The sequence below is a fragment of the Desmodus rotundus genome, chromosome 12 (genome assembly GCF_022682495.2).
Source record: "Desmodus rotundus isolate HL8 chromosome 12, HLdesRot8A.1, whole genome shotgun sequence".
Lineage (NCBI taxonomy): Eukaryota > Metazoa > Chordata > Mammalia > Chiroptera > Phyllostomidae > Desmodus > Desmodus rotundus.
In genome coordinates, this window is record NC_071398.1 from 35,886,822 (window position 1) to 35,914,322 (window position 27,501).

At 44.7% G+C, this 27,501-nt stretch overlaps 1 protein-coding gene across 1 annotated transcript in view; it reads right to left on the reverse strand.

Moving 5' to 3' along the window:
• GPATCH1 (G-patch domain containing 1) overlaps positions 1–25,423 on the reverse strand; it is a 38,253-nt gene extending 12,830 nt beyond the window's left edge. The window contains exons 1-11 of the mRNA XM_024577562.3: positions 25,333–25,423; positions 19,253–19,387; positions 16,139–16,224; positions 13,929–14,089; positions 13,279–13,376; positions 12,719–12,777; positions 12,092–12,334; positions 10,414–10,561; positions 5,926–6,005; positions 3,442–3,646; positions 153–449 (exon numbers count right to left, since the gene is read on the reverse strand). Coding sequence (XP_024433330.2) covers positions 153–449; positions 3,442–3,646; positions 5,926–6,005; positions 10,414–10,561; positions 12,092–12,334; positions 12,719–12,777; positions 13,279–13,376; positions 13,929–14,089; positions 16,139–16,224; positions 19,253–19,387; positions 25,333–25,405 — 1,585 coding nt within the window. The 5' untranslated portion in view covers positions 25,406–25,423. The remainder of the gene's footprint in view (positions 1–152; positions 450–3,441; positions 3,647–5,925; positions 6,006–10,413; positions 10,562–12,091; positions 12,335–12,718; positions 12,778–13,278; positions 13,377–13,928; positions 14,090–16,138; positions 16,225–19,252; positions 19,388–25,332) is intronic.
• Positions 25,424–27,501: the final 2,078 nt, after the last annotated feature.

A 27,501-nucleotide genomic window follows, 5' to 3' on the forward strand; every position in this document is an offset into this window, starting at 1 on the left:
GAGCTGGGGCCTGAAATCTCTGCACTGTGTAGAGCAGGACAAAGCAGACACTGGCAGAGCGGGGTACTTGAACTTTAAATCTGGGACTAGGGTCAGAATAGCGAGAACCCTGCCCGTGGCTGAGATGTGGGAGACCCAGGCCTCGCACTCACCTTTCTGACCCCGTTTCATATTTGCTAAAAACTTTTCGTATCGTTTTTGTTTTTCTGGATCTTTGGCAAAAGGTCTGAAGTTGCTGGCTTTCATGGTGGCCGTCCCACCACTCGATGCCAGGTGCCAAGAGCAGTGTCCGCCGTCAGGAGAGGAGGGCTGGGCTCTGCTGCCTGAGGCACTCAGGGCCAGGCTCCGGGCCTTGAGTTGAGCTGCTTTAAGGTCGGTGGCCTGCTTCATCTCCTTGATTCTCTCTTTATCTTTTTGGGACAGAAATTCTAACACTGAAGTAGCTGAACCTAAATAAAAACGATAATAGGAGAGATGAAAAGTATCATAACACAAATATATTACATTTCTCTGTACATATACTTTTAATGTCACAAGTTTATGTAATTGCAGTATTTTACATTTAGTGTATCATCTGTATTCATATTATCCCTGTAACCTAGACAGTAATAAAATAATAGGACTCCTAATTTACAGTTGGTGAAAATGGAGCTTAGTACTTGGATATTTATCAGGCCAGTGAGTGCTGGTCCCGGAACATGGAAACTGACATCCTGAACTCTGGTCATGGCAGCTGCCCTGTCCACAGTCCCGCCCAGCACAAGGGCAGGGCACAGCTACCATCACTCACTCACTCGTGTTTCACACTCCCACTCAGCACTCCCTCCCTCCTAGACACTAGCTTGGGGCTGGGAGGACATTGCAGATAGGGTCTGCTCTCACTAATGAGGAGAAGGACATTAAAGAAGCCAAAAATCAGCCCTGACTGGTGTGGCTCAGTGGATTCAGTAAAGCAAGGAGTCGCCAATTCAATTCCCAGTCAGGGCACATGCCTGGGTTGTGGGCCAGGTACCGGTGGGGGTCGCGCAAGAGGCAACCACACACTGATGTTTCTCTCCCTCTCTTTCTTTCTCCCTCCCCCTCTAAAAGTAAATAAATTAAAAAATCTAAGAAAAAAGAAGCCAAAATCAGCACCACAGGATTTTTATAAGAGGAGGACTGTGGAAAAAAATAGAGTGATGTGACTAAGGGTGACTTCAGTGAGAGGCTGGCAGTGGGGGTGGAGGGAGCGATAAATGGCTTATGTGGTAGGCAGGGGAGGCCTGGAAGGTATGTCTAAAGACATAATATTTGAGGTAACTTATAAGAAAACAAGACTCCGGCCAAGATGGAGGCGTAGGTAGGCACACTGTGCCTCTCTGCACAACCAAAAGAAGGACAACAACAAATTTGTGAACAAAAAATAACCAGAACTACCAGAAAATCGAACTGTGTAGAAGTCCAACAACAAAGGAGTTAAAGAAGAAACATTCATCCAGACCAGTAGGATGAGCGGAGAAGGGCAGCCAGGGTGGAGAGGACTTGCGGCAAGGCTGCAGCGGCAGGAGGACCAGGGTAGGCAAGGGGGCAGCTGGTAGACCTGGCAGTCCCACGATTGTGTGCGGATAAAGTGGGAGGAACAACTAGGGAGCGAGACAGACCACACAACCCCAGGGTTCCAGTGAGGGGAAATAAAGTCTCAAAACCTCTGACTGAAAAAACCTGTGGGGGTTGAGGTGGCTGGAGAAACTCCCAGCTTCACAGGAAAGGTTATGGGAGAGACCCACAGGGTCCTAGAACGTACACAAACCCACCCACCCAGGAATCAGCATGGGAGGGCCCAATTTGCTCCTGGCTAGTGGGGGAAGTGACTGAAAGATGGTGGAGAGCTGAGCAAGTGGCACTGTTCCCACTCAGACCCCTCCCCCATGTACCACGCCACATTAAAAGTATTTGTTGGTTTGCACCACTCTGGTGAATACCTAAGGCTCTGCCCCTTACTACATAACAGCCGAGACAAGACAAAGAAATATGGCCCTAATGAAAGAACAGATCAAAGCTCCAGAAAAAATACAATTAAGTGAGGAAAAGATAGCCAACCTATCAGCTGCACAGTTCAAAACACTGGTAATCAGGATGCTCACAGAATTGGTTGAGTATGCTTGCAAAATAGGGGAAAAAGTGAAGGCTATGAAAAGTGAAATAAAAGAAACGTACAGGGAACCAACAGTGAAGGGAAAGAAACAGGGACTCAAATCAACGGTTTAGACCAGAAGGAAGAAATAAGCATTCAACCAGAACAGAATGAAGAAACAAGAATTCAAAAAAATGAGGAGAGGCTTAGGAATCTCTGGGACAACTTTAAACATTCCAACATTTGAATCATAGGGGTGCCAGAAGGAGAAGAAGAGCAAGAAACTGAAAATTTATTTGAAAACATAATGAAGGAGAATTTCCCCAATCTGGCAAAGGAAATAGACTTCCAAGAAGTCCAGGAAGCTCAGAGAGTCCCAAAGAAGTTGGACCCAAGGAAGCACACACCAAGGTACATCATAACTACATTACCCAAGATTAAAGATAAGAAAAGAATCTTAAAAGCAATAAGAGAAAAGGAGACAGTTACCTACAAAGGAGTTCCCATAAGACCATCAGCTGATTTCTAAAAAGAAACCTTGCAGGCAAGAAAGGGCTGGAAAGAAGTATTCCAAGTCATGAAAGGCAAGGACCTCCATCCAAGATTATTCTATCCAACAAAGCTATCATTTAGAATGGAAGGACAGATAAAGTGCTTCCCAGGTAAGGTCAAGTTAAAGGAGTTCATCATCACCAAGTCCTTATTATATAAAATGTTAAAGGGATTCATGTAAGAAAAAGAAGAAGATCAAAACTATGAACAGTAAAATGACAACAAATTCACAGCTATCAACAATTGAACCTAAAAAAACAAAACAAAAACTAAGCGAAGAACAAGAACAGGAACAGAATCACAGAAATGGAGACTGCATGCAGGATTATCAGTGGGGAGCAGGGGAGAAGTGGGGAAAAGGTACAGGGAATAAGTAGCATAAATAGGTAGAAAATAGACAGGGGGAGGTTAAGAATAGTATGGGAAATGGAGAAGCCAATTGACTTATATATATATATGTCTGTATGACCCATGGGCATGAACTAAGGCAGGTGGGGGGAATGAAGGTGGGTTAGGTGTACAGGGCAGAGGCGAATAAGGTGGGGGCCGTGGAATGGGACAACAGTAATAGCATAATCAATAAAATATATTTTAAAAAAAGAAGTAAAGGATGTACACACTTATGTGTGTCATTCACAATAAATAATTTTATTCCCACAGTTCGGGAATACAAAATCATGGACAAAATTTCAATGGGAAAACAACTTTCCATTTTGATTTTTGTTCACTCAGATTCCTGTAAATTTAATGATTTTAATTTTCTCCATGATACATACCTTTAACAGGTGTTTCTCCTAGCAACTCTCCCCGCTTGGAGGCATTCAGATGGTGCCTACTATGTGTCCCTTGGTCATGTACTGCCTTTCCAGCTGATTCTGATAATACTTGAAGTAAGTGGGAGTTGTCTGAGGTTGCAGCTACCACAGGTCTGAAATAATGCACTGGTCGATAGTCCCTTGGCAATTCAGGTGGTGGATAAATCTTTAAAAAAAAAAAAAAAAAAGAACTCCGAAAATACATCCACAAGACGATCATGTTTGATTTAACAAAGAAAACCCATTACCTCTGAGCGTCATTAACCCCAGCGTTTCCCAGGCTAACATCCAGCAGGTAGGCAGGCAGCACTGGGAACAGACTGTCCTGGTGCCCCGCCAACATCCGTTCTGACCCGGAGGGTCACCAGAACCACACTGTTCTAACAGGCATACATTTTTCATGCGCCCCTGCCACTGCTACACAGAGCTGCTAACGTGCATGCGTCATCTGATAAGAACAACGGTGAGAACAGTTAACCCGGGCGATGTACAGGCCCACGGGCAGAACCAGCCCACTGCAAGTCAGAAATGTGAGAAAAGCGTGATTCGAGGGGTAGAAAAAAGAATAATTTTAAGTAAGTTACTTTTAAATTCAATCTTTTTCTGGTTATGTTTCAGTTCCAAACTGGAACTTCAGGCCTTATTATTTCATCTGAGGTATTTTTTAAAGCTGACTGAGCTGAAATTGAAGTATGGTATTTGGGAAACGTGGGCATTAATGATGGCAGAACAAGTAAGTTAAAAGAGAGTATTAGATGTTTTTAATTACGGCACTAATGGTCTCTCTTGTACTAGGTCTAACAAACATGTTTACAGACAGTCCTATCTAAGCTGTTGCCTAGATTGTTCCGCTGCCTGAAACTGAGCTCCGCAACCAGTGGAGCGCTGGACGCTCGGGCAGGCGTTCTCTGCCCCAGCTGCATACTGGGCTCGCCTGAGGCTTTTAAGAGCATCGAAGCCTGCGTCCCACCCCACAAAGTTGGCAACAGTTGGGTTTCCCAGGCCTCCCAGATGGCTGTAAGTTTCCCAGGTGGTTCCCTGGGAGGGCAGCACCTAGCACGATGAGGCCATAAGAGTGGTATTACCACTGTTAGGCAATCACATTTTTATCATCTTAGCCTGATCACCTTCTCTGAAAACCGGACTCCCCAGTCAGCCAGCAAACACCCTCACGATGCTAAGACACAAAAAACCAGAGGATCGCAGCAGAAAAGGGTTATGCACACAAACATCCTTTTCATATCCTCCTTTAGATTCAAAGCATTTTAGAGGTGGGGGTTTAGCCACATACTTAGAAAACTTGCCTGTCTGTGAAAAACCAGGTGAACACAGCCCTCTTCCAAGTCGCTTGCCCCAAGTCCTGCTGCAGCAAGGAGCCCCTCAGGAAGCCCAGAGCCTGTCTGTCCACTCACACACTCGGCCCTGCACTGTGTTTGCCTGTCTGGCCCCCTCACTGAATAGGAGATGATGGGGGTCAGGACTTTGTCTTCTTTATCCTTGAACCCTGAGTTGAATGAGGACTCAACCATTTTTTAAGCTCCCCTTCCATAAGTGCAAAAAACTCACATTCCCCTTCGACATAGTTGGCATTTCTGATAGCCACTTACTATGCACCCAACACTGCTTTGAATATATTCTGCTCACCGCACAACACATTAACTATCACCACCAAACCAATCGTAGCCACTGTGATACCTCAGGCTGCGCTGCTCCTGGCTGCCCTGTTCTGGAGAGCCTCAGGCCAAGGCACAGGTGTCAACAAGTGTTCACTGAATAAAAATCAAAAAGCCCACTACCCAGAATGGGGCAACCTAAAAAAGGGATGCCAACGAGGCAAATGGCCAGGCGACCCTCCTGAGCTTTCAACACCCACAACTAACTTGTGATGGCCACCTAGGGACAGGTGACTCTTAGGGGTGTTAAAGAGCACCACTTGGCCCAGGCTGTAACAGAAGATGATCAAGACAGGGCTCTGAAAAGCGCATGGAGTTCTCCTGAGACGTGGCCTGCACTTACTCAGCTTCTCTCCCTTCTGCTTGCCCAGGGGACCTCGCCCGCCCGCATCGGTTAATCTGCCTCCCAGCACTGAGGCGTCAGGGCTGTGAGTCATTACAGCCTTTCGAAAGTTTTCTACTTTTTCTTAAGTTACATTGTCCCTAGAATTTTATCAATTCCATTCTCCCACCAGTTTCTAAAGTGACTTTTTTTAATGGAAATAACCACTCAAAGTTTGGATTTAAAAGGTAAGCCACCCGCTATCTTGAATACAGGGTGGCTACTGACTGACATTTCTAATAACAGAATACGCTTTCCTCTACAATCACTAGTCACTAGGCTGGTGTTTTGGAAACAGAATTTACTTATTATTCCAGTTGTTAATATAATCACGCAGATTATACAGCAAATATTTTAAGTACTAAACCAGTAAAAAAAAAAAATTCTTACTTTCTTAGAAGATAAAGGTTTAGAAGCCAAGGAAAATCCATCCAATATTTTGCCAACGTATCGAAGATCTTTCTCTGATTCTATAAAATGACGTCACCGATTAGTTTTGGAAGCACAGATAAGAATAAGACAAAAGACGGCAGCTTCTTTATCTCTAAGAACACAAAGACCAGAGTCACACGTGGTGTCACACAGAGAGCGCAGCGAAGAAGGACATAGCTTGGTTGGCTCAGGCAGCCGGGCCCATACCACCCACAGCTGACTAGACTGTCCGGGACCCAAGGCTATGGCCCCCCATGACAGAAAAAGTACATGAGGTCCTAAGCTAAGGGGCACCAAAAATATGATCTGTGGAGTAAAAGATCTCAAGAAAAAACATTCAGAGAAGAAGCATGGATAAAAGTAAAAATCCTACTGTGAAACTAGGTGAAGATCCTTGGGGAGACTACCTCCCAATTTCCTTAGCAACCATCCAAATAAGGTACAAAAGGCAAGACAGCCAGGTCAGCTGGTAATCTAAGCCTCGTACAAATTAAAAGGTACTCTGTCTTTCCCAAACGAAATTCTAACAGGAGATAAAGATCACCAATTCAGGAAACAAAATGACCAATGCCCTCTGACTGGAAGCCAGGGTCCACTGGTTGCAGAGGTGACCCCGTCGACAAAGGCTCTTTGATCACTGGTGATTCCGTCAAAACTCCATATGCACAAACTGCATCTTCTGTAGCCAAAAGCCACCTCCTCATGAGCACCAGTGAGCACGGACACAGCTGATGTTTAGTCCCCAAGCTGGCCCAGCTGCCCACGCTGCAGGTGGGACCGAGGCTTTCCGCCTCAAAGACTGCTGCACAGCGGGTAACCATCCTTCCCCACAAATCACTTCGTACCTAACTCCTGTTAACTTTTGTACCAGCTTCTGGGAGTCCCTAACATTCTGTATGGTAATTTGTGACTAAATTTCACATTCTTGCTATTTTGTATTCTTTTAAAACCCTGCAATTTTACTTCCATGCATTTATTCTGAAGAAATATCCAGCTAATGTACATAAAGAGCCATAAGGACATTTATTATAGCCTTATGGACCAAGAAAAAAAAAGAACAATTCAAAAATCAACCATTATGACCAGCTAACTATAGATTCACTCAGTGAAAGACCAAAAGGTCAAAACTACAGATGTTGAGGCCTGAGGGGTGGGAGAGAAGAGGCCGTTGTTGGAGAGGGGACAACAGCAGAGAGGGCACAGGGGAGGCTGGGAAGCTCAGGGACAGACAGTTGCTCAGGCCTGAGGGGAGAAGGGGTGGCGGTCAATCAGTCGGGCTAAAGCGTTACAGAAAGGGAAAACCAAAGATGTGGTTTGGAGGGCAGATTCAAGTATGTGAACTTACTACAGATTAGCAATTATTATACAACTGATGTGTTAATATTAGTAATATAGCATTGTGTTGATGTATTGATGTAATATTAAAAATTAGAATTAGCATATTTCACATAATCTCTATTAACATATCATAACATATTAATATGAGTATGTAACTTCTTTTGATTTTTTAAATAATATATTTTATTGATTATGCTATTAGTTGTCCCATTTTCCCCCCTCTACTCCCCTCCGCCCTGCACATCCCCTCCCACCCACATTACCCCCCCCCTTTAGTTCATGTCCATGGGTCATACATACAGATAAGTTCTTTGGCTTCTACATTTCCTACACTATTCTTACCCTCCCCCTGTCTATTTTCTACCTGCCATTTACGCTACTTTTTCTCTGTACCTTTTCCCCTTCTCTCCCCCGCTACTCCCCTATTGATAACCCTCCATGTGATCTCCATTTCTGTGATTCTTTCCTGTTCTAGTTGTTTGCTTAGTTTGCTTTTGTTTTTGTTTTAGGTGTGGTCCTTAATAACTGTGAGTTTGCTGTCATTTTTACTGTTCATATTTTTTTATCTTCTTTTTCTTAGATAAATCCCTTCAACATTTCATATAATAAGGGCTTGGTGATGATGAACTCCTTGAACTTGACCTTATCTGGGAAGCACTTTATCTTCCTTTCATTCTAAATGAAAGCTTTGCTGGATAGAGCAATCTTGGATGTAGGTCCTTGCCTTTCATGACTTGGAATACTTCTTGCCAGCCCCTTCTTGCCTGCAAAGTTTCTTTTAAGAAAGCAGCTGACAGTCCTATGGGAACTCCTTTGTAGGTAACTGTCCCCTTTTCTCTTGTGGCTTTTAAGATTCTCTCCTTGGCTAATGTAATTATGATGTGCCTTGGTGTGTTCCTCCTTGGGTCCGACTTCTTTGGTAGTCTCTGAGCTTCCTGGACTTCTTGGAAGTCTATTTCCTTTGCCAGATGAATGAAGTTCTCCTTCATTATTTGTTCAAATAAGTTTTCAATTTCTTGCTCTTCTTCTCCTTCTGGTACCCCTATGATTAGGATGTTGGAATGTTTAAAGATGTCCTGGAGGTTCCTAAGCCTCTTCTCATTTTTTTGAATTCTTGTTTCTTCCTTCTTTTCTGGTTGAATGTTTCTTTCTTCCTTCTGGTCCACACCGTTGATCTGAGACCCAGTTTCCTTCCCGTCACTGTTGGTTCCCTGTACATTTTCCTTCATTTCACTTTTCATAGCCTTCACTTTTTCCCCTATTTTGCAAGCATACTCAACCAATTCTGTGAGCATCCTGATTACCAGTGTTTTGAACTGTGCAGCTGATAGGTTGGCTATCTCTTCATCGCTTAGTTGTATTTTTTCTGGAGCTTTGATCTGTTCTTTCATTTGGGCCTTTTTTTTTTTTTTTTTTTTTTTGTCTTTGGGTGCCTGAGCCACGAAAGGTTAAGTGCCTAAGGCAGGTTCTGCTGAAAGGACCGATGCAACCGACTGTCTCCGAACGTGCAGGTAAAAATGCTGGAAGAACTTGTCCCTGTGTGAAAAGTCTCCCTGAATCCACACAACTGCGGCTCCTCAGAAAAAAGCACATTCTCGGTGGAAGGGACCACTGCTCTTTTTGTGTAACTTCTTTTAAGTTATAAAAATGATATACAGTCTTAGTAGAAATTTTTTAAAATACAAATGTAAAGGTAATGCAAAAAATATAAAGGGAAGGAAAATGGAGATAGTAAAAGCAGGCTTATTATCCCCAGGGGTAACACCAAGTAACATTCGGGTGCACACCTCCAGCATCTTGCGTAAAACCCTTGGTGCCTTTTGTGGTGACGATGACAGGTCGCTCACACTTACCGAGTGCTTGCTGTGGGCCAGGCACGTTCTACGCCCTTTACGTACATTAAACTCTCCACAGGACAGTCATGCCATTGTCATGCCTGTTGCCCAAACAAGGAGACCGAGGCACAGAGAGGTTAAGTAGCTTGTCCAAGGTCATAGCTGATAAATGAGGAGAGCCAGGACTGAGACCCAGGCACTCTCTCTTCAGTGTTTGTGTTCACAACCATTAAGCAAACTACCTCTTAAACATTGTTTCACACCTGCCTTTTCTCTAGAAATGTGATATAGGCATCAGTTTGGAGAGTGATGCTTAGATTATTTCAACATGTAGGTTTCAGATACTTTCTTTAAGAGTTAGATCAAATTTCATCTGACTCCAGCTATGTGTCTGAAGATTGTTTTAAGCTCAGCTCTCTCCTCCTTACTTTGTTTAGGTAGTTGTTGTTATTGTAACCAGAGAACAGAGGTGCCATTTATTCAGTCTCTGAGGCAGCTGTTACGCCATGTAATCCTCACAATAACCGCCAGACTACTCTTTACAAATGCTCACTTTACAAATGATGCCCAGAGAGGTTACAAGCCTTGCCCAAGGCCACACAGCTGGGCAGGAGAAAGCAGCAATCCAAACCTAGGTCTGACTGATTCCAAATCACATGCTATACTAATACCTATTCCAGTCTTCTCCCTGGATTGAAAAATTGAAATACTACCTAGGATCTGAACCACCATAGATTCCAACTTGAAATTCAGCTTGTGTTGAGAGATGTCCACCTCTTAGCCCAATAAGATCCCCCTAGGAGCCAGGGACACATGTAGAAGATAGAGCGGCTTCCAAGCTCCATCTTGGTACAGGCTCTCAGTATTCCCACCACCCCGTCACCACACGGGCCTTCGGACCTCCGGCGTGCGCTGCCCTACTTTGACCACCTGGCTCCTCCAGCTGGGAGTGCTTCCCTCTCACCCAGTGCCAGCTCTGCTCCGCAGCGTGAGCACGTGCCCACACACTTGCTCCTCCCAGACTCCACACCTCTTCTTCCCCCCCTCCTTGGCCCTGTCTTGACAACCGGCTTTGGCTTTGACCCGTTCCAAATCCCACATCTACCTTACTCCCCATGTTGGGCCTCTCCCCTTCCCACTTCGTTTCTCAGTCTGCATGTCTGACCAATACCCCTGCTCCACTGAGGCTGCCGCTGCAGCACCCATCTGGCAGTCCCTTCTTCCTGATGACCCGACACTGGTCCTACCACCAGCCGCGAGTCTATGGGATCACCTTTCTGACTTTGATACTGCTTGGGCGCTGTCCATCCACACAGTCCATCTCCAGGCTCCTCGTCCTTCAAAATGGTGTCATACTTGGAGAGAGTTTCTGTGGCATAGATATCATCATCTTCCTCTTCCAGGGCACCAACACCAAAAGCCTTCAAAAACAAGGTTTCGAACAGCAGTTATAGGTTTTAGGGTATGTCTGCATTGAAGGATAAAGCTACTTTAAGGATTTAATTGAACAGGCCACATTAGCACTGCAAGATCACCAGGAGAGAAACGAATGCGAGGCCCAGACCACAGCCCCGCCTCTAGCCCTTCGGATCACAACGACCAGAAGTGAAGGCCCCGCAGCAGCTCTGGGTCTGGGGTCTAGTGCAAGCCGAGGAATAAAGAACACACACAGGCAGCAGTGCAGCAGGAGACATGAGGCCTCCAAAAGGAGAAAGGAAGAGTGTTCATCTGCTGGTCAAATGGCCTGGAGGCAGAGCTGGTGACCAGAGTCTGAAGACCATCACTACTCTGCTAGCTGCTATAAGAACTCCTAATCTTGTCCTGGCTGGTGTAGCTCACTGGATTGAGCATGGGCTGCAAACTAAAGGGTCGCTGGTTCAATTCCCAGTCAGGGCACATGCCTAGGTTTCAGGCCAGGTCCCCAGTGGGGGCCACGGGAGAGGCAGCCACACATTGATGTCTCTCTCCCTTTCTTTCTTCCTCCTTCCCCTCTCTCTAAAAATAAATAAATAAAATCTTTAAAAAAGAGAACTCCTAATCTTTGTGGGAAATGATCTCCAAACAGTATTCCTTTTTGTTAAAAGAATTTAAAAAACAATAATGACATTTTCTAAATATAATTTAGAAGAAAAGGTAATAATGGCATTTCCTAAATGCAATTTAGGAAAGAACCTCTGAATCAATGAAAGGACAAGCTATCAGGAAAAGCTCTCCACCTCCTCAGAGACACAAAGCGAGTCTCCCACGGGGCAAGGGAAACTTACACCTGCACTCCCAACAACTTAGGGTTAGCAGCACTAGAAATAAGTCCTAGAGGGAGTCAAACTTGGACCTGAACTTGGCAGATTGAAATTCAACTTTTCTTTTTTTTTGAAATCACGTTTATTAAAGCTAATAAACAAAGGGGGACAGTGAAACAAAGGAAGGCTTACGAAAGAAGAAGCAGCAGGAGAGCCAAGGCAGAGCGGCTTTGGCTCACTGGGAAGTCAGGGAAAGGGGGCTGTGCAGATGGGTTCAGGGGGGTCAGCCCCGGATGAGCGGTTGCTGCCCATTGCTCCCCTGGTTGCCAGTCTCGTGGGGACCCTGAGAGTTTAGGAGATGCTCACCTCAGAAGGAAGAAAGGCGTGGGTGTGCTCAAGGGAGGGAGAGCGCCGAAATATAACTACTGACCAAACCAAAGGGGAAGTGTCCTTTTCTGCTCAGCCCCACAGGGTGTAAAAGAGCAGTCCTCACTCCTGGGACCACACCAACTCCACCAAGAACATAGGTCACAGGACCTCAGGAGTAAACATTTTAAAATCAGGAAGGTGTACTTTACATGTCTTAGAAAACATAACTGCTTCAAAGTCTTTGTGTAGTTGATCAATGTAAGTGCCTACCATGGGGCAAACATAAGGAAAGTATTCTCATCTGTCAATGGTTCTGTGTTTATAGAGCAGAAACACTTCTACCTGGCCCGAAATCCCCAATTTTCGTCCTTTATTCACTCCAGTATCTCCAAGAAGATTGCTGGTCCCCTCAAGTCTTCCACTGAAAAGATTAAAATGTTCTTCTGAAGTTCCAAACAACGCTTGGTGGGGATCTAGGCCCTTGTAAGCCAGTCCATGCACATTATCTTTAGGTGTGAAGTCCACGGGCATGACATCTTTGGGTGCAAAGGTCACATTTTCTGGCAGGTAGTCATCATCGTCATCCTATTTCAAAAGGGGAATGAAGGTGAGTCACTGCCTGGTGCACAGAAGCCTATAAAATACTATTTTCAAATGTAGTGATTAATTCCAAGCAGAACTATCACCAAACTTCCATTTCCACTATTACAAATCACTAAATCAAGTCCCTGAACAAACGACACTAACAAAAACAACTCCATTTTAAGAATTTAAACAGCCAGGGTATCTATGGCGCTGGCATATCGCTGAATACCGTATCTGGTATTATGAGGATGGTTTTAGGGCATGGGTATTTCACTATAATGGGATATGATTAATTTTACAAACTGTTTCCAATCATAAAACTCCACATTCATAAAGGAGCAAGAGCTGCTGCACACACTGCAGCTCAGTCCTCCCACACGGTACCTCGGATCCTTCAGAGCCCCCGGGAGGCAATGCGCAGCCATAGATTTTTACTCCAGGGTCTGTAAGAGATTTCAAATGCATCAGTCGTGAGCAACTAAAAGCACAAAAACTGACTTGTTGACACTCTTCAGAGGTGCACGGTTGTGCTTGTAAAAGTTGCTACAGCTTTCAGGCGGGAGACTGCTCACTCAGGAATGCTTTTCCGCCAGCGCCTGCCCCACCCACACTCTGGCAACAATGTGCTAAATGAGTAACTACTACTGCTCTAGCACCAGGAAGAACACCCCAAAATTATTACTGCTTCCAAGAGTTCACAGACCAACGGCAAGAAATAAATAGAAAATAACCATGTTAAATTGTGACAGTTTTGGCAGAAATAGGCAACAGTTTCATACACTCCTGATGGGAATGTAGACTAATACAACTCTTCCAGAACAGTTATTCCACATCCTACACAAAAGCCTTAAAATACATGCACATGACCCAGCAATTTTATTTCTAGAAACATGTAGCCATTAGGAAGTATTAGGGTTAGGGTTAATGACAATCCACAAACATACCAGGTTTTTGTCGGCGTGGTCTTCTCTTTACTCGAGGGCCAATTCCTTGTCCTTCCTTCCATCCCATTTTTCTTAGCAATTCAAAACCAACAGATAATCTAGGATATTAAGGCGTTGAAAATGAACTCATTTTTGTAACACCAGAGGAGAGTAGGAAGTAAGCAGCCTTTGAGTTCCTGCCCGGCCCATGTACTTGTCATGCCTGAGCCCACTCCCCCATCCGTGTGAGAACTGCACGGCCCAGCCCCTCTGGGTGTGCACTGGGTGGCTGGGCTTGGGGTGCTTGTCTGACCTGGGGAAGTCTATCACACGTCTCTTCTCCTGGGCCTTTAGAATGGGCACATGGCGACTCTAGATGGTCCTCGTCAAGCATGTATCCTGGGAAACCATAATGGTCCAAGCCTGCCACATCAAGCCACATGTCCAGGACCAGGACAAGGAGGTATGCAGAACGAGAGCGTAGAATGAGGCTGGAGCTCTAGAGCAATCCGTGTAATAACAGTGCAAGACCCTTTTGGCAAAACCCCCCTTTGCACTCAAGCTAGGCTAAGAAGGCTTGACCTACTTGCAACCGAGCTTTCCCTAAGGTTGTCATACATACGCAAAGCAGTGATTTCAAGATCAGAAAGTGAAAGTTTAATTCTTCTCACTTTGCTGGTGTTATGAGGTCATCAAGCAGAGTGGCTCCAGGAATAGGGGCAGTAGCAGCTGCTAACTGCCTGGCCTTTTCTCGTATTCTATCTTTGGTTTTGGAAGCAAAATCATCTGTGGTAACAATCGCTTTAGGTGCTATCCCAAATTCACTAAGATCCTTAAAAAAAAATTCAAACAAAATTATTTAATTATTTGGAAAGTTGTTAAACATGATATATCATGCAGTTTTAATTTTTTTTTTTTAAGTTAAAACTACAATGTTGACTTTGAGAGCAGAAGAGTGGCTGACTTTATACACTGACTTTGGAACCCTCACGTAAGTTAAGGCCAGAGACCATGGACGGGAGCATTACAGTGGCCACTCGGTGGAACCACAAGGGGCACTATCAAGCTAGGAAAACAGGAAGGACCTCATCCTTCTCAAGCAATATTTCAAAGGTCAGTGTGAAGCAGGCAAATCTTAAGAGTCACAGCCAAAAACCATTCATGAGCAACTCTGTGCCAGGCCCTGAGTTAAGTGCTTTTGCATTTACTGTTGGCTGCCTGTCCAAAAGCCATTGCCCCTTCCTCTTTCCTCACAGAGTCCTGAGACTGTCCAGGAACCTGCCTTCCTCTGCACCACCATGCACTTCAGGAGTGGTGTCCCTGGTGTGCGTGGGCTGGGGCCAGGGAGGATTAGGGAATGGGGGCTCATGTCTTATCTAAGCCAGTCATTTTGATCCCATTTCCCTTGCTTTCAGAATGAGCATGTAGCCCAGGCTGGTGTGGCTTAGTGGACTGAGTGCCAGCCTGTGAACTGAAAGGCCATCAGTTCAATTCCCAGTCAGGGCACATGTCTGGGTTGCAGGCCTGGTCTCCAGTAGGGGGCGCTCGAGAGGCAACCACACATTGATGTTTCTCTCCCTGTCTTTTCCCCTCCCTTCTCTTCTCTAAAAATAAATTTAAAATTTTTAAATCTTTAAAAAAAAAAAAAAAAAGAATGAGCATGTCCAAGCAGATGGGAGCTTGGAGAGGAGGGAAAATTCCATCTCCTTAATCTAAAGAAGACACCAAGAAGAAAATCTTCCTTCCACTGAATAATGAGGTCATCCTGAGTGCTCTAGGGGACTACTGAAGCCACCTTGCAACCATGAGGAGATCTAGTGTAAGGAAAAGCTGACATGCAGAAGATGACAGGAGAGAGTTTGGGGCTGATTGTTAAATGAAATATAATTCCTTATGGATTATGCTAGTCATATAGGAAGGGTATCTCCCCTTGCCTCTTACCTGCAGCCTAAAGCATGCTGATATAACTATTTTATTTCATCTTTATCACAAATGGATCCACAACTAGGTTGTAAGTTAAGAGGAGTTTAATTTTAAAACAAAATGGAGCACACCCTGCAGCTGGCAGGACCACTTTAGAACCTTCCCACTAGCCCCTATTCACCCCTAAGTTTTCCATCATTGTTGATTTAACAGTGTGCCCCGGCGCCTGCACGTGACTTCCTTTCGCTCCGTTCTCTAGTCACTCACTGTTCCTTAAAGCGCAGTGCACATGAATTGTTGTGAAAGGCTGTGGACTTGGCTCAATGAATACTGCATTTTTGAGGCAATTGAGGCTTTTTCAAGTACATTTGCCTGTACAGGCATAACTTGTTTCACTGCACTTTGCTTTACTGTCCTTTGCATATATTTCTTTTTTTTACAAATTGAAGCTTTGCGGCAACCCTGCACCGAGCCAGTCTATTGGTGCCATTTTTCCAACAGCTTCGGATAATGGTTAACATTTTTTAGCAATAAAGTATTTTTTACATTACAGTATGTTCTTTTTTAAAAGAAATAATGCTATTGCATACTTAATAGACCATAGTTGAATATAATCACAACTTTTATAAGTACTGGGAAACCAAAATATTCACATGGCATGCTTTATCCCCATATTCATTTTATTGCAGTGGTCTGGAACCAAACCCACAGGTGACATCTCCGAGATATGCCTGTACTTGACTTTCCCCTGCACTCTTGACTTCAGAAATTACCCCCAGCATACGACACTACTCCGGTGAACAAGAATCCATTGATGTACAGGGTACTACAGTCCAAATACTTAAAAGATAAAGCCTCACATACACAGAGGAAATCATACATTGAACTCTCTGGGGAAGGACAAGGTGCTACAACAACCACTACAAGCTAACTGGCAATTAAAGTTCTGCATACCCACCTCTTCATCCATAAAATCCTCAGGGCCCAGAACAGACTTGTCAGCTCTGTTCTGTCGTGAAGACACAAAGGAAGACGGCGTCCATCCTTAAAAGAAAAGAGTTTAGCACGTTACAATCCTAGGTAGCATTTTGGTTTATAACTAAATAATTAAAAAACACCCATGGACTTGAAAGCCCCGATAACTACAAACTCCTAGCTACTTTCCATCCCACTGCTCATGTAGACCTAATTATTCCACATAAACTTACTAATCTCCACATCCATCCCTTGTTACCAGAACTTGGTGGATACAGCGAGGTTTCCCCATACAAATCTGGAACCAAGTGAAATCAGATTACACATCAAAAGTTAATCTATGACAGGAAGACAAGTAGATCTGAGCAGAAAGATGCGAGGTCATCTGAAAAGGCAGGACCACTCTGAGACCGGCAGAACAGCAACCGATGCTAACAAACTGACACATCAAGAAACAGTGTGTCTGGCGAACACACAGTACAATATACAGATGATGTGTTATAGAACTGCACACCTGCAACCTACGTAATTTTATTAACCAACGTCACCCCAATAAGTTCAATAAAAAATTAAAAATTTAAAATTAAAAAAAAAAAACAATAGCCCTAGCTGGGTGGCTCAGTTTGTTGGAGCATCGTCCCATCCAACAAAAGACTGTGGGTTCGATCCTTGGTCAGGACACACACCTAGGTTGTGGGTTTGATCCCCGGTCAGGGCATGTATGAGAGGCAACCAATAAATGTTTCTTTCTCACATCACTGTTTCTCTCTCTCTCCTTCCATTCTTTCTAAAATCAATAAAAACAAATCTTTGGGTGGTGAGAATTAGATAAATACATAATTTAAGAAAGAATATGTCAAGGTGCATTAGTCAGCCAAGAAAGGATGGCTAACGAGAGAGTTAGCGAAGCAATGCAAACAACATTTGGGATGTCCTGGCCCAAGGACTCAGCCTGGCTGGTCTCAGGGCAGGCCGTGGCCATACCAGCCCTCAGTTCCATCGAACACCGGAGTCCTATAACTAACGCCCTTGTTGTCCATCCACAGTCAGCAAGCATGTGCCATGCCTAAAGCAAGAGAATGCTCTGGCAGTCAAATGTATCTGTAGCCCTCTGCAGACAAACTTCTCTAGATTTCTCTCATAGTGACGTACCCGCTTTCTGATATCCTACAAGAGTCTTGCTGCGGGGTGAGGGTAGATTTACTCTTGGCAGATGGGTGAAGCAGGTTTCTGGGCCAACCTGGGAGACTGATTCCCCAGAAGAGCGAGGATCTGCTCTCTCGGGCCCAACACCTTCCCTCCCTTTGGATTTCTATAGCCTTTGCCCTATTCCTGCATAGTCCTTGAATCTGTCACTCCTAATGGTAAAGAGACACTCCAGTATATTAACATAGCACAGTCTACCTGACTAATCATTTGGGCTGGTCCTAATTTTTAATTATAACCTACAGCACAGCCATAATTATAATAATCAGCAATGTATTAGTGAGCTTCTTTCTTCACAAACACTACTGTCATTTTAAACATTTTAATGAATGTGCTATTTTAATAGTGCCTTAGTTATCTTAATTTGCTTATGTTAATATAAGGCTAAATATTCCAAATAGCATTTCTATCTTTGCCCACTGAACTGATCTTATTTTTTTTTTAATTGAATTTTTAGAGAAAGAGGAGTGGTGGTGAGGAGAGAGATAGACAGAAACATCAATTTGTCATTCCACTGATTCATGCATTCATTGGTTCTTTCTTTCTTTTTTTTTTTAGAGAGGAAGGGAGTGAGAGAAACAATGGTTTGTTGTTCCACTTACTTATGCATTCATTGGTTGGTTCTTGTAGGTGCCCTGACTGGGGATCAAACTAGCAACCTTGGTATAACAGGATGATGCTTTAACCAACTGAGCTACCAGGCCAGGCCATTGAGCTGAACTTTTTATTTTTTTTTAATTTTATTTATTTATTTTTAGAGAGAGAAGGAGGGAGAGAGAAAGTGAGGGAGAGAAACATAGATGTGAGAAACATCTATAGGTTGCTTCCTGCACCCATCCGACCAGGGACTGAATCCGCAACCCAGGCACGTGCCCTGACCTGAAATAGAACCCGTGACCCCTCTTCCTGCGGGATGACGCCCAACAAACTGAGCCACACCACACAGGGCCTGAACTGATGTTGATACATTCTGGATATTGAACTTTAACCGTCTTATTTACCCCAAGTATTTTCTCTCTTTCTTGCATTACTTTCCATTTTTATTTTACCATTGTTGTGTACATGCTACCTTTAATTAATTTATTTTCCAATTACAGTTGACATACAGTATTATATAGTTTCAGGTGGACAGCACAGTGGCTAGACATTTATGAAGTGATCCCCAGATAACTCTGGTACCCATCTGACACTATACACAGTTATTACAGTGTTACCACATTACAAGTTATTTTTAAAATATATATTTAAAAATCTGTCCTATCTTGTTTTTAATAATTCCTGCATGAGTTAATAAGTTCATCTTCCATTCATATCTGAGATATTTAAGCCATTTTTCTTCTAGTTTCTAAAAAAAGTATATTACTTTAATCAGTGCGGAACATACTATATTGCCCTGTGTGAAAAGTGTAACGGATTTTTCTCCAGGTCAAGAGCATGTGCTGACAAGGGAGGCTTGGTCCCACGTCAGGAGAAAGCAGCTCTGATCCTCAGTGGCTTCATCTACAAAACAGCTGTGACACCTGTCCTCCTTAGTGACTGAGCCATGTGAGATGATGTTACCTGAGGGAATCGGGTGAGAGTATTTTGTGCGTGGCTAGAGGCAATGTAAAATGGAAGTCGTCATCATCATTTAATCATTCAGTTATGGGCTGTTGTTTTTTTAAGTGGAAACAAAACCTCTTTGACCTTCAGACTGCAATCAGTGAACAGCGTGCACACCGACTTCGGAAACATTCTCAACGCTCAGGAAACGCAAAACTGTACAATGTATGCACAGTACTTAAATGTTACAAGAAATTTTTTAAAAAGGGAAAGGTGGGGAAGTGAGAATCTTGTGATATTTCAATCACTTACGTTAGCAACATAGTAGCTATAAATAGGAAAAGCATACCTTCTTTTGAGCCAACAGTGTTGAAGTATCCAGCAGAGAACCCTCCACTGAAGGCTCCATGAAACCGTTTATACCTTCCTTTTTCATCTCTGACAGTCTGATCCTGAAGAGGAATTGGTTTCTTTGGTCTTTCACCTAAAAGAAAAATATTTTGAATGAGAAAGAGAAAAGGGAATGGTGGATTAGAAAAAAAAATTAAGGAAAATGTTATCTCTTAAATATAATAAATTGTTCACTTCCTGTAACTTCAAATACAATAAATTTTTTAAAGATTTATTTATTTATTTTTAGAGAGAGGGGAAAGGAGGAAGAGAGAGAGAGAAAAACATCAATGTGTAGTTGCCTCTCACGTGCTCCCTACTGAGGACCTGGCCCACAACCTAGGCATGTGCCCTGACTGGGAATCGATCCAGCAACCCTGTGGTTCACAGGCTGGTGTGGCTCCATCCACTGAGCCACACCAGCCAGGGCTCAAATAAAATAATTTTAATTAAGTTGCCATTCCTAGACTTCACTAATTTATATACCTTAGGAAGCATAAATTTTACCAAGCTTCTTTACAGTTCTAAGAAAATTATAGATATCCCTTTTTATATGAGAAATGTTTTAGTAAAAAATGGCCTGCTTGTCCCACTAAATTCCATCATGAAAACTGAATTACAGTGATCAAGGAGGACAGTTCAAACAGATGGAAGTGAAACCTGCTGAAAGTGAAGGAGTCAAGCTGCCGGGGCAGTACCTGGCAGGCAGAAGCTGCAACAGAAGAAACACTTCTACATCTCTCTAAAACTTCATAGCAGCCCTGGCACCAGAATTTTCCCTTTGGTACTGCCCATTTTCCCCAAAGTTCAAGAGTTTCCTATTTCTGGGAATCTTCTGATTCTATAGTTACTCTTCTTTAAACTTATTCCTTTTCTGATTTTGCTGATAGGGGCTGGGTTGCTACATCACACAAGCAGAAAAGAAATTAATACATTGTAGCCTCGTCTAAAAATTCCTTAGGTTTAAAGTTTCAGGTACTATGATACCAATTACTACCTAATTTTACCAAATGCCAATTCAAAATTCTGAATCCATTTAAAATGAAAAGTAACCATCAAGTTACTTTCAAACATTCAGTACAGAAAACAAGTTTTACGGTAGTTAAAGGCACAGGGTTGAGAGTCACAGCACTCTGGATTTAAAGCCTGCTCCACCTTTACTAGCAACTAGGACTTTAGTCATCTTAACCTCCCAGTGCCTCAATTTCCTAATCTGTAAAACGGGGACGACACTAATAGTAATAACGATTTCACAGAACTGTTACACAAATTAAATAAAATAATGCCTGTGAAGTGCTTAGCAAGAAAAGGGGCACAAAATAAATACTTCTAAAGTACTACCTATTACCCTGGCTGGTGGACTGAGTGCCGGCCTGCAAACCGAAGGGTTGCCGGTCCGGGTACATGCCTGGGTTGCGGCCCAGGGCCCCAGGTGCGGGCATGTGAGAGGCAACTGACTGATGTTTCTCTCACACATTAATGTTTCTCTCCCTCTCTTTCTCTCTCCCTTTCCCTCTCCCTAAAAATAAATAAATATTTTTTAAGTACTAGCTATTACCATTATTATTATTATGTACACTAGGTAAGATGTGTCCTAAAATCCATGTGTACCTGTTACTTCAATAATTAAGCCAGTTACTACTTCTGGAAGATGGAACAAAAGTAAAGAAACTTCCAGTCTCATTGTCTTAAATGATTACTTGTAAAAAAAAAATATCTTCCTTCTGGCTTATGAGGTCTCTAGGTCATTTCTGGAGTATAATCCACAGTATAGTAGTGAAGAGCCCAGGCTCTGAAGACCTGGAGATCTGGGATCAAATCCCTTTACGCTATGACTTACTAGCTCTGTGAACTTGCGCAAGTTACTTGATCTCCATAAGGCTCAGGCACCAAAACTACAAAATTAGGACAATAACGGAGCCTGCCTTGTAGAGTGGTGCTGAGGACTTAATACCACAGGCAGAGAGCTAAGCACAGTGCCTGGTCTTTGCAAAGCTCAGTTAGTATCAGCTACAATTTTACTTCAGTCTAAAAAACTGAATTACAACTTAGGACCCACAATTTCCACCATTTATTAGAAACGCAGTACACACACGCCATTACTGCATGTGCACCTGGCATGATTCTCGGCTACGGCAGAGCTTCTCAACCTCAGTGCGCAGTGCCAGTCTGTGCTGGTCTTTCTTTGTTGTGAGGAACGTCGTGTGCACCGCAGGATGCGTAGCAGCATCCCTGGCCTGTAACACCAACTGACAGTGGCAACGCCCCCTCCCCGGGCATGACAACCAAAAGTGTCTGCAGACACTGCCAAATGTCCCCAAGGGGGCAAAATCGTCCCCGATTGGGAGCTCCCGGGTTAAGGTCAGAGAGGGTAAGTCCTGCCAATGCTAGGTGCTGTTCTTGCTCAGTTTTCCAGGTGCTTCTGACCTGAAAAGGATCTAAGATCTGAAGACAGCTACTGGGAACCCGTAGCAGCAGACAGTAAGGGCAACCACAGGGTTCCTGAGGAGGCGCCTCCTCTAACCACAGCATGGAAAACTCCAGGGGCAAGGAGGCATTTCAGCCAGGCCCTATTATAATTATTGCTACCGATAACAACTAATTCCTTCTTGTCATACATATTATCTCATTTATCACACCCTGATAAGGGTGCTTTGATTAAGTAACTGCCCTGAGGGCCACAGCTAATAAGCACAAAGCTGAAATCAGATCTCAACTCTGTCTCCAAACCTGGGTTGCCACCCATCCCCAGCCAAAAGTTTACTGAGGGCCTTACCATAGAAGCAGCCCTGTTCTAGACGCTGGGTAGGGAAAACTAAGCACAACTCCATCCCTGCTCCCAGGGTGCCCAGGGCCCCGCAGAGGAGGCCTGCACGTACAGGAACTCTTCTGACAACGTGTAAGGACCACCACATCACAGTCGCCCTAGGCAGGGGCAGAATTTGATAGCTGCAGATGGGGACACAGTCCCACAGCAGGTTTAAAAGGTCGTGTCAGATATTTTGAGAAAGTAGTCTAGTCTGACTGGATGGCAGGAAAGGACTAGAAAAATAAAGGCATGGAAGATGAAACCAGAAGGGAAGTGCAGGCAGAGGGCCTTGAATGTGGTATTGCAGGGTCTGTGGTGTGCCTTGTGGGGGATGGGAGCCACAGACAGTTTTAAGTGGGAGGGTCACAGCTTCAAGGAGGAGGAAAATTGTCCTAAAATTAATCTGCATACCCAATGAGCTGGAGATGAAGATTCTAGAGCCAAGTCAAAGTGTCTAAGGAAAGAGCAGATGAGGACGGGTGCCCCCTTCCTTCCAGGCCAGAGGGCCTACGTATCTGTGGGTCTCCGGGACAGCACAGCCAACAAACCGTCCTGTCAGGGTCAGTAACTCAGAGGAGTGGAGCCCTTCCTCCAACAATGTTTGTCTAACCTGTCGCTACAACTTCAAAGCAGGACATAAAAATGATTATTGGTCTAGTATGTTATAATGTAAAATGTACTCAGGGTGCATTTAAACTTCAAAGTGCTTAGGAAACAATGAATCAATCCTTAAAAATTTCTAATAGTGAGAAGTTAAAGGATGATTTTAGGCAAGAAATTAAATGCCCCTTTCTTCCACTTTGAAAGGAAGGTGAGGTCATTAGGCTTCATTTCAGATTTTGTGCAAATCAAAACATGAACAATTAGAAAAATATAGGTCAAGTAGATGATGTCTCACGTACGTCACTCACGAGGGAACAACTGTGAGGCCAGAAATATAGAATGGATGTAAACAGCTGCCTAACGTGGTTGTAAGAAGCACTCACCTTGCATGTGTGGCCCTTGTCCTCTTCCTGCATAGCTAAGCCCTAACCAGCTCTCAGAGGATCCCATGCTGCCTTCTCAAGTTTCCCTGTTAGCTTGCATAGGTTATTTACGTCTACCATCGCATACTTTTGCACTTGTGAACCTTGTACTTTTGTTTTGTGGGTGAAAGGGGGTTCTGCAATAAATCTGACAAGTCCAGTGACCTCACAGGGTGATCTAATCGTAGATTCCTAACAGGCGGGTCATGGTGGGCAGACACACCCCAGGCATGTAACATTTTTAGAAAAAGATTTGTCTTTGCCACCCTGACTGGTGTAGTTCAGTGGGTTGGGCATCATTCCACAGACCAAAAGGTCACCAATTCGATTCCCCATCAGAGCATATGCCTGGGTTGTGGGCCAGGTCCCCAGCTGGGGGCGTGTGAGGCAACCAATCAATGTTTCTCTCCATTTCTCCTTCCTTCACTTCTCTCTAGAAAAATAAGTAAATAAAATCTTTAATGAAAAGAAAATAATTTATCTTTGCCTTAAGCAAGTTCTGTTCATTGTTCTTGTGCATCTACGTTAAAGCGCCTTCGAAATACCAAAGTAATCCTTTTCAGACCTGTCAGACGTATATCCTCCCTCAAGGGAGCACACCATTTGTTAGCTTCCCTGTAATTCAATCCCCACCTTGCTTTCTTCCACTTTCATTTAATTTCCTTGGGCCCCCTCCTTAATTCCAAGTGCATTTTTTTTTTTTAAACCCTACAAGCTGTCTTTTGCGGGGCATTTTTCTTAGACTGCTGAGATCCTGCTTCCAGGCAAGTCTTCTGTTTGGCTCAAAAAAACTCAAACTCTTTAAAATATCTCTACAGGCTTGGACATTTCTAAATAAATTGACAGCTCTCAAATAGATTTGGGACTCCTCGAAAAAGGGATCTTTGTCAACAATTTTCTTTGACATCATGGGGTGATGTATTTGCCAATAACGTAATCTTAGGCTGTATTAAAGAAATACAGTCTAGAATGGAAGACACACTGGTGACAGCCCTCTCTACCCACGTTCTGGTCCCACATTTGGAGGGAGGCTTTAACAAATTTGGGTAGAGGACTTTAAAATGAATGTAACAGAGAAGTGAAGATGTTAAGAGTGGTACAGAGATGTGTTAAAAGAAATTCAAAGGCTGTCTTCAGACACATTAAAAGCTTTCAGGAGACTAGCACTACCCTGTTTTTTGTAAGCAGAGAGTAGGAGCAGGGCCAGTGTCCAGCTGAAGTTTCTAATGATTAGAACTGCTCTTAGGGAATAAAGGGGTCACAGGTGGAAGTGTCCCAGACGGACAAGCAACCTGGCGGGACGCGGCGAGGGTAGGAAAAGCCCTGAACCGCAGGGGCCCGCCAGGGGCTCCGCAGGAAACTCCGCCCACCACGCTTCCCCATCCCTCCCGCGGGCGGCACTGCCGTCGGCGCTCACCGGGCATTCGGTACGGATTTCGCTGAACCAATCACATCATCAAGTGGATCGCACCAGAAACGGGGTAGAGAACCTTGCTCCATCTTGCCCTCCCCCACCTTCCACGAGCAAGTGTCGTCAGCTCTGCTTTCAAAGTGTCTCGCGGCCCAGGCCACACTGACCACGGCCGCCGCTACTCTCCAGTCCCAGACCCCCTCGTCACCAGACCTCTTCGCGGACCGCCCTGCTTCGCTCCTGCCCACCCCCACCCCGAGGCCTGTTCTCAAAATCTACAGAGAGATCTTCAGAATGTGCGTGTCTCACTTGCGTGAACTCCGCAATGACTCCTGCACTTCGTATACAAACCCAAACTCTCTGCGCCGGTCTTTTTAGCCGACAGCAGTCCTGCCTGCCCCGCCGTGTGCCAACCTGGCTCCGACTTCAGAGCCTTCGCACTCGCTGTTCTCTCTGCCCGAAATGCGCTTCTTTCCAGATCTTCCTACGGCTGGTTCTTCCTGCTTCAAGCCCGAGCTCAAACGTGCTCTCCCAGTAAAGCCATTGCCTGACCATTCCGAACAACGCTCTCCCACAAGCTGGCTTCGTCATCTTCCCACTTCCCAGGCCCCAGAGTCTCCCCTCGTCCCTCCGGAACGCGAGCGCCCGAAAGAAAGCTCGGCGCACGCCTTTCTCAGGCTGTTTCCAGCGCCCGTGCTGAGGGGTCTCGGCCCGGGGCCGGCCCAGGCCCGGCACGGGGCTATGCGTTTCGCCCCGAACCCTAGGCCCCTGGCCCGTTTTCCAAAGGCACACACCTTCTTCCAGCGGCTCCAAGCCTGTCCCATAGCTGACCAAGTCCTCGTCGCTGTCACTACCCAAAGCCGCCATGCTGCTCCCTTCCGGGCCCCGCCCCCTCGCTACGGCGGCCCCGGGAGGCCAAACGCCCTCCGCTCGCTCGGCTCCTCCAACCCGAGCCTCGCGCCCGGCGATCCGCGCCCGGCAGTTCCCGAGCTCGTCTGCGGGAGGCAGACCCGGCAGGCGCTGTCTCCGAGGCGCTGAAAGACTCGACAGCCCATCCTACGAGGCTCCTTGGAGAAGCTGGAAACCATCCCCCTGTCCGGCCTCAGGGCAAGCTCCCCAGCAGACGCTGATCCCCCGCGGTTCCCCTCCGCAAGCGGCCGGGAAGGTACCTGTGCTTCCGAATACGCACGCACACTGCTCTTAGGTTTGCTTAGGCGGAGCCCCTTCCAGACCTCGCGGGGGATTCACCGACGCGGAAACCCCGATGCTCGCGTTGAAGGCAGCTCTGGACAACGCTTGATTAAAGGGGAAAATAAACAAGAGAATTAGAGAGAAGGAGAAAAACAAAGGAGTGAGGAGGGGGTTGGGGGAAGAGGAATAGAGAGAAAAGAAAAACGAGAAAGGGGGAAGGAAAAGCAAGCAGACAAGCAAAAGGTTGTTGTGGAATGGGTGAGGGATGCTGAGAGCTCCCTTACTGAACCGAACAAACGTCTGTCAAATAGGGTGCTGTTATGCCACCCCAAAACTTTACAGAAGAGCAAAATGAAGCCCAGCTAATAAAGGGTGAGGCTGAGCTGAAAACCAGATCTGGAAGCCCAAGTTTCCAAAATGAGCGTCAGAAGGCTGTGTGAGTCCTTCACTAGGATGTTTTTAAAATGTCCATCCGACCCCCGGCCTCCTGAATGGGCATCTTGGGAGGAGCACTGTTCCTTGGGCACTCCAAGCACATCTGACCTCAAGGCCTTTGTAAACCGGTCCCTGTTCCCTCTGTTTGAATAGTCTTCCCCCGATATCACCTGACGCATTGCCTCGCCTTCTTCAGGTCTCTGCTCAAAGGGTACTTTCTCAGTGAAGCCTTCTCTAACCTTACTTTAAAAACAATCTCTTTTTGCTACACCTTCCTTCCTTGCCCTTACCCTACTTTATATTTTTCCAAAATACTTATTATCTTTAACACACTATATAATTGGATTTGCTTTATTATACCTAATGTCTTTGTCCATTGGAATGCAAGCTCCCCAAGAACATAGACTTGGGTTAGGTTTTCTTTTCTTTGCTATATCCTCCGAGCTCAGAATCGTGATAACCAGGTAGTAGGCACTCGAATAATTTTGAAAACAAGAATGTATACCTAGTTAAATGAGTCATGGTTACATGACTTTAAAAAACAGAAGTTTTTTTAAAAATACAGTTTTTAAGACATAGTCTCAGAATTGTTTGACAAGCCTCCCATCAAGAAGTGGAGTCTAGCAGTAGGTAACACTGGGCAGGGGTGCGTTATTGAGACACAGACCGCTGTGTGTTAATGAGTGGTAGTGGGTGAGGGGTGCCTGGAGAAAACAAAGTCATTGTTCCCTTCTTTGAAGGAAAACTAAAACCTGAAAAAAAATTGTTCAATAAAAACGAGGTAGAATTTCATTGTCCCTAGATGCAAGGGTCCAGTTCCACTGACAAGTGAACAGTGGGGACTCAAAATTCTGAAAACATTTGGGGAAAGGGAAAATTGGCTTTGTGTTAGCTGGCAAATGTTCCAGTGGGGCTTTTTGTTTTCAGTGGGATGTGTGATGCTGTCTGTGCACATATGGGCTGGAGTCTCTGCTGAGTTTATAAAGTTAAGGAAAGAGGATCAATGAAATCTTGATTTTTGTTATTTATCTCAGTAAAAGCCCACTGGGACTCCAAAAAAAAAAAAGTGGCATCTATGTCCTCTCCTCTTGAGTCTAGCCACTATAACCACTTGACCAAAAGAATGTAGTGAAAACACAGGGGGCGAGGGGAGGTCGAAGAGGGTAAAGGGGGGATAAATGCTGTTGGAAGGAGATGTGACTTGGGGTGATGGTGAACACACAATACAATATACAGATGATGTATTATAGAATTGTACACCTGCAACCTACATAACTTTGTAAACCAATGTCACCCCAATACATTTAATTTAAAAAAAGTTTTAAAAAGAATATGGT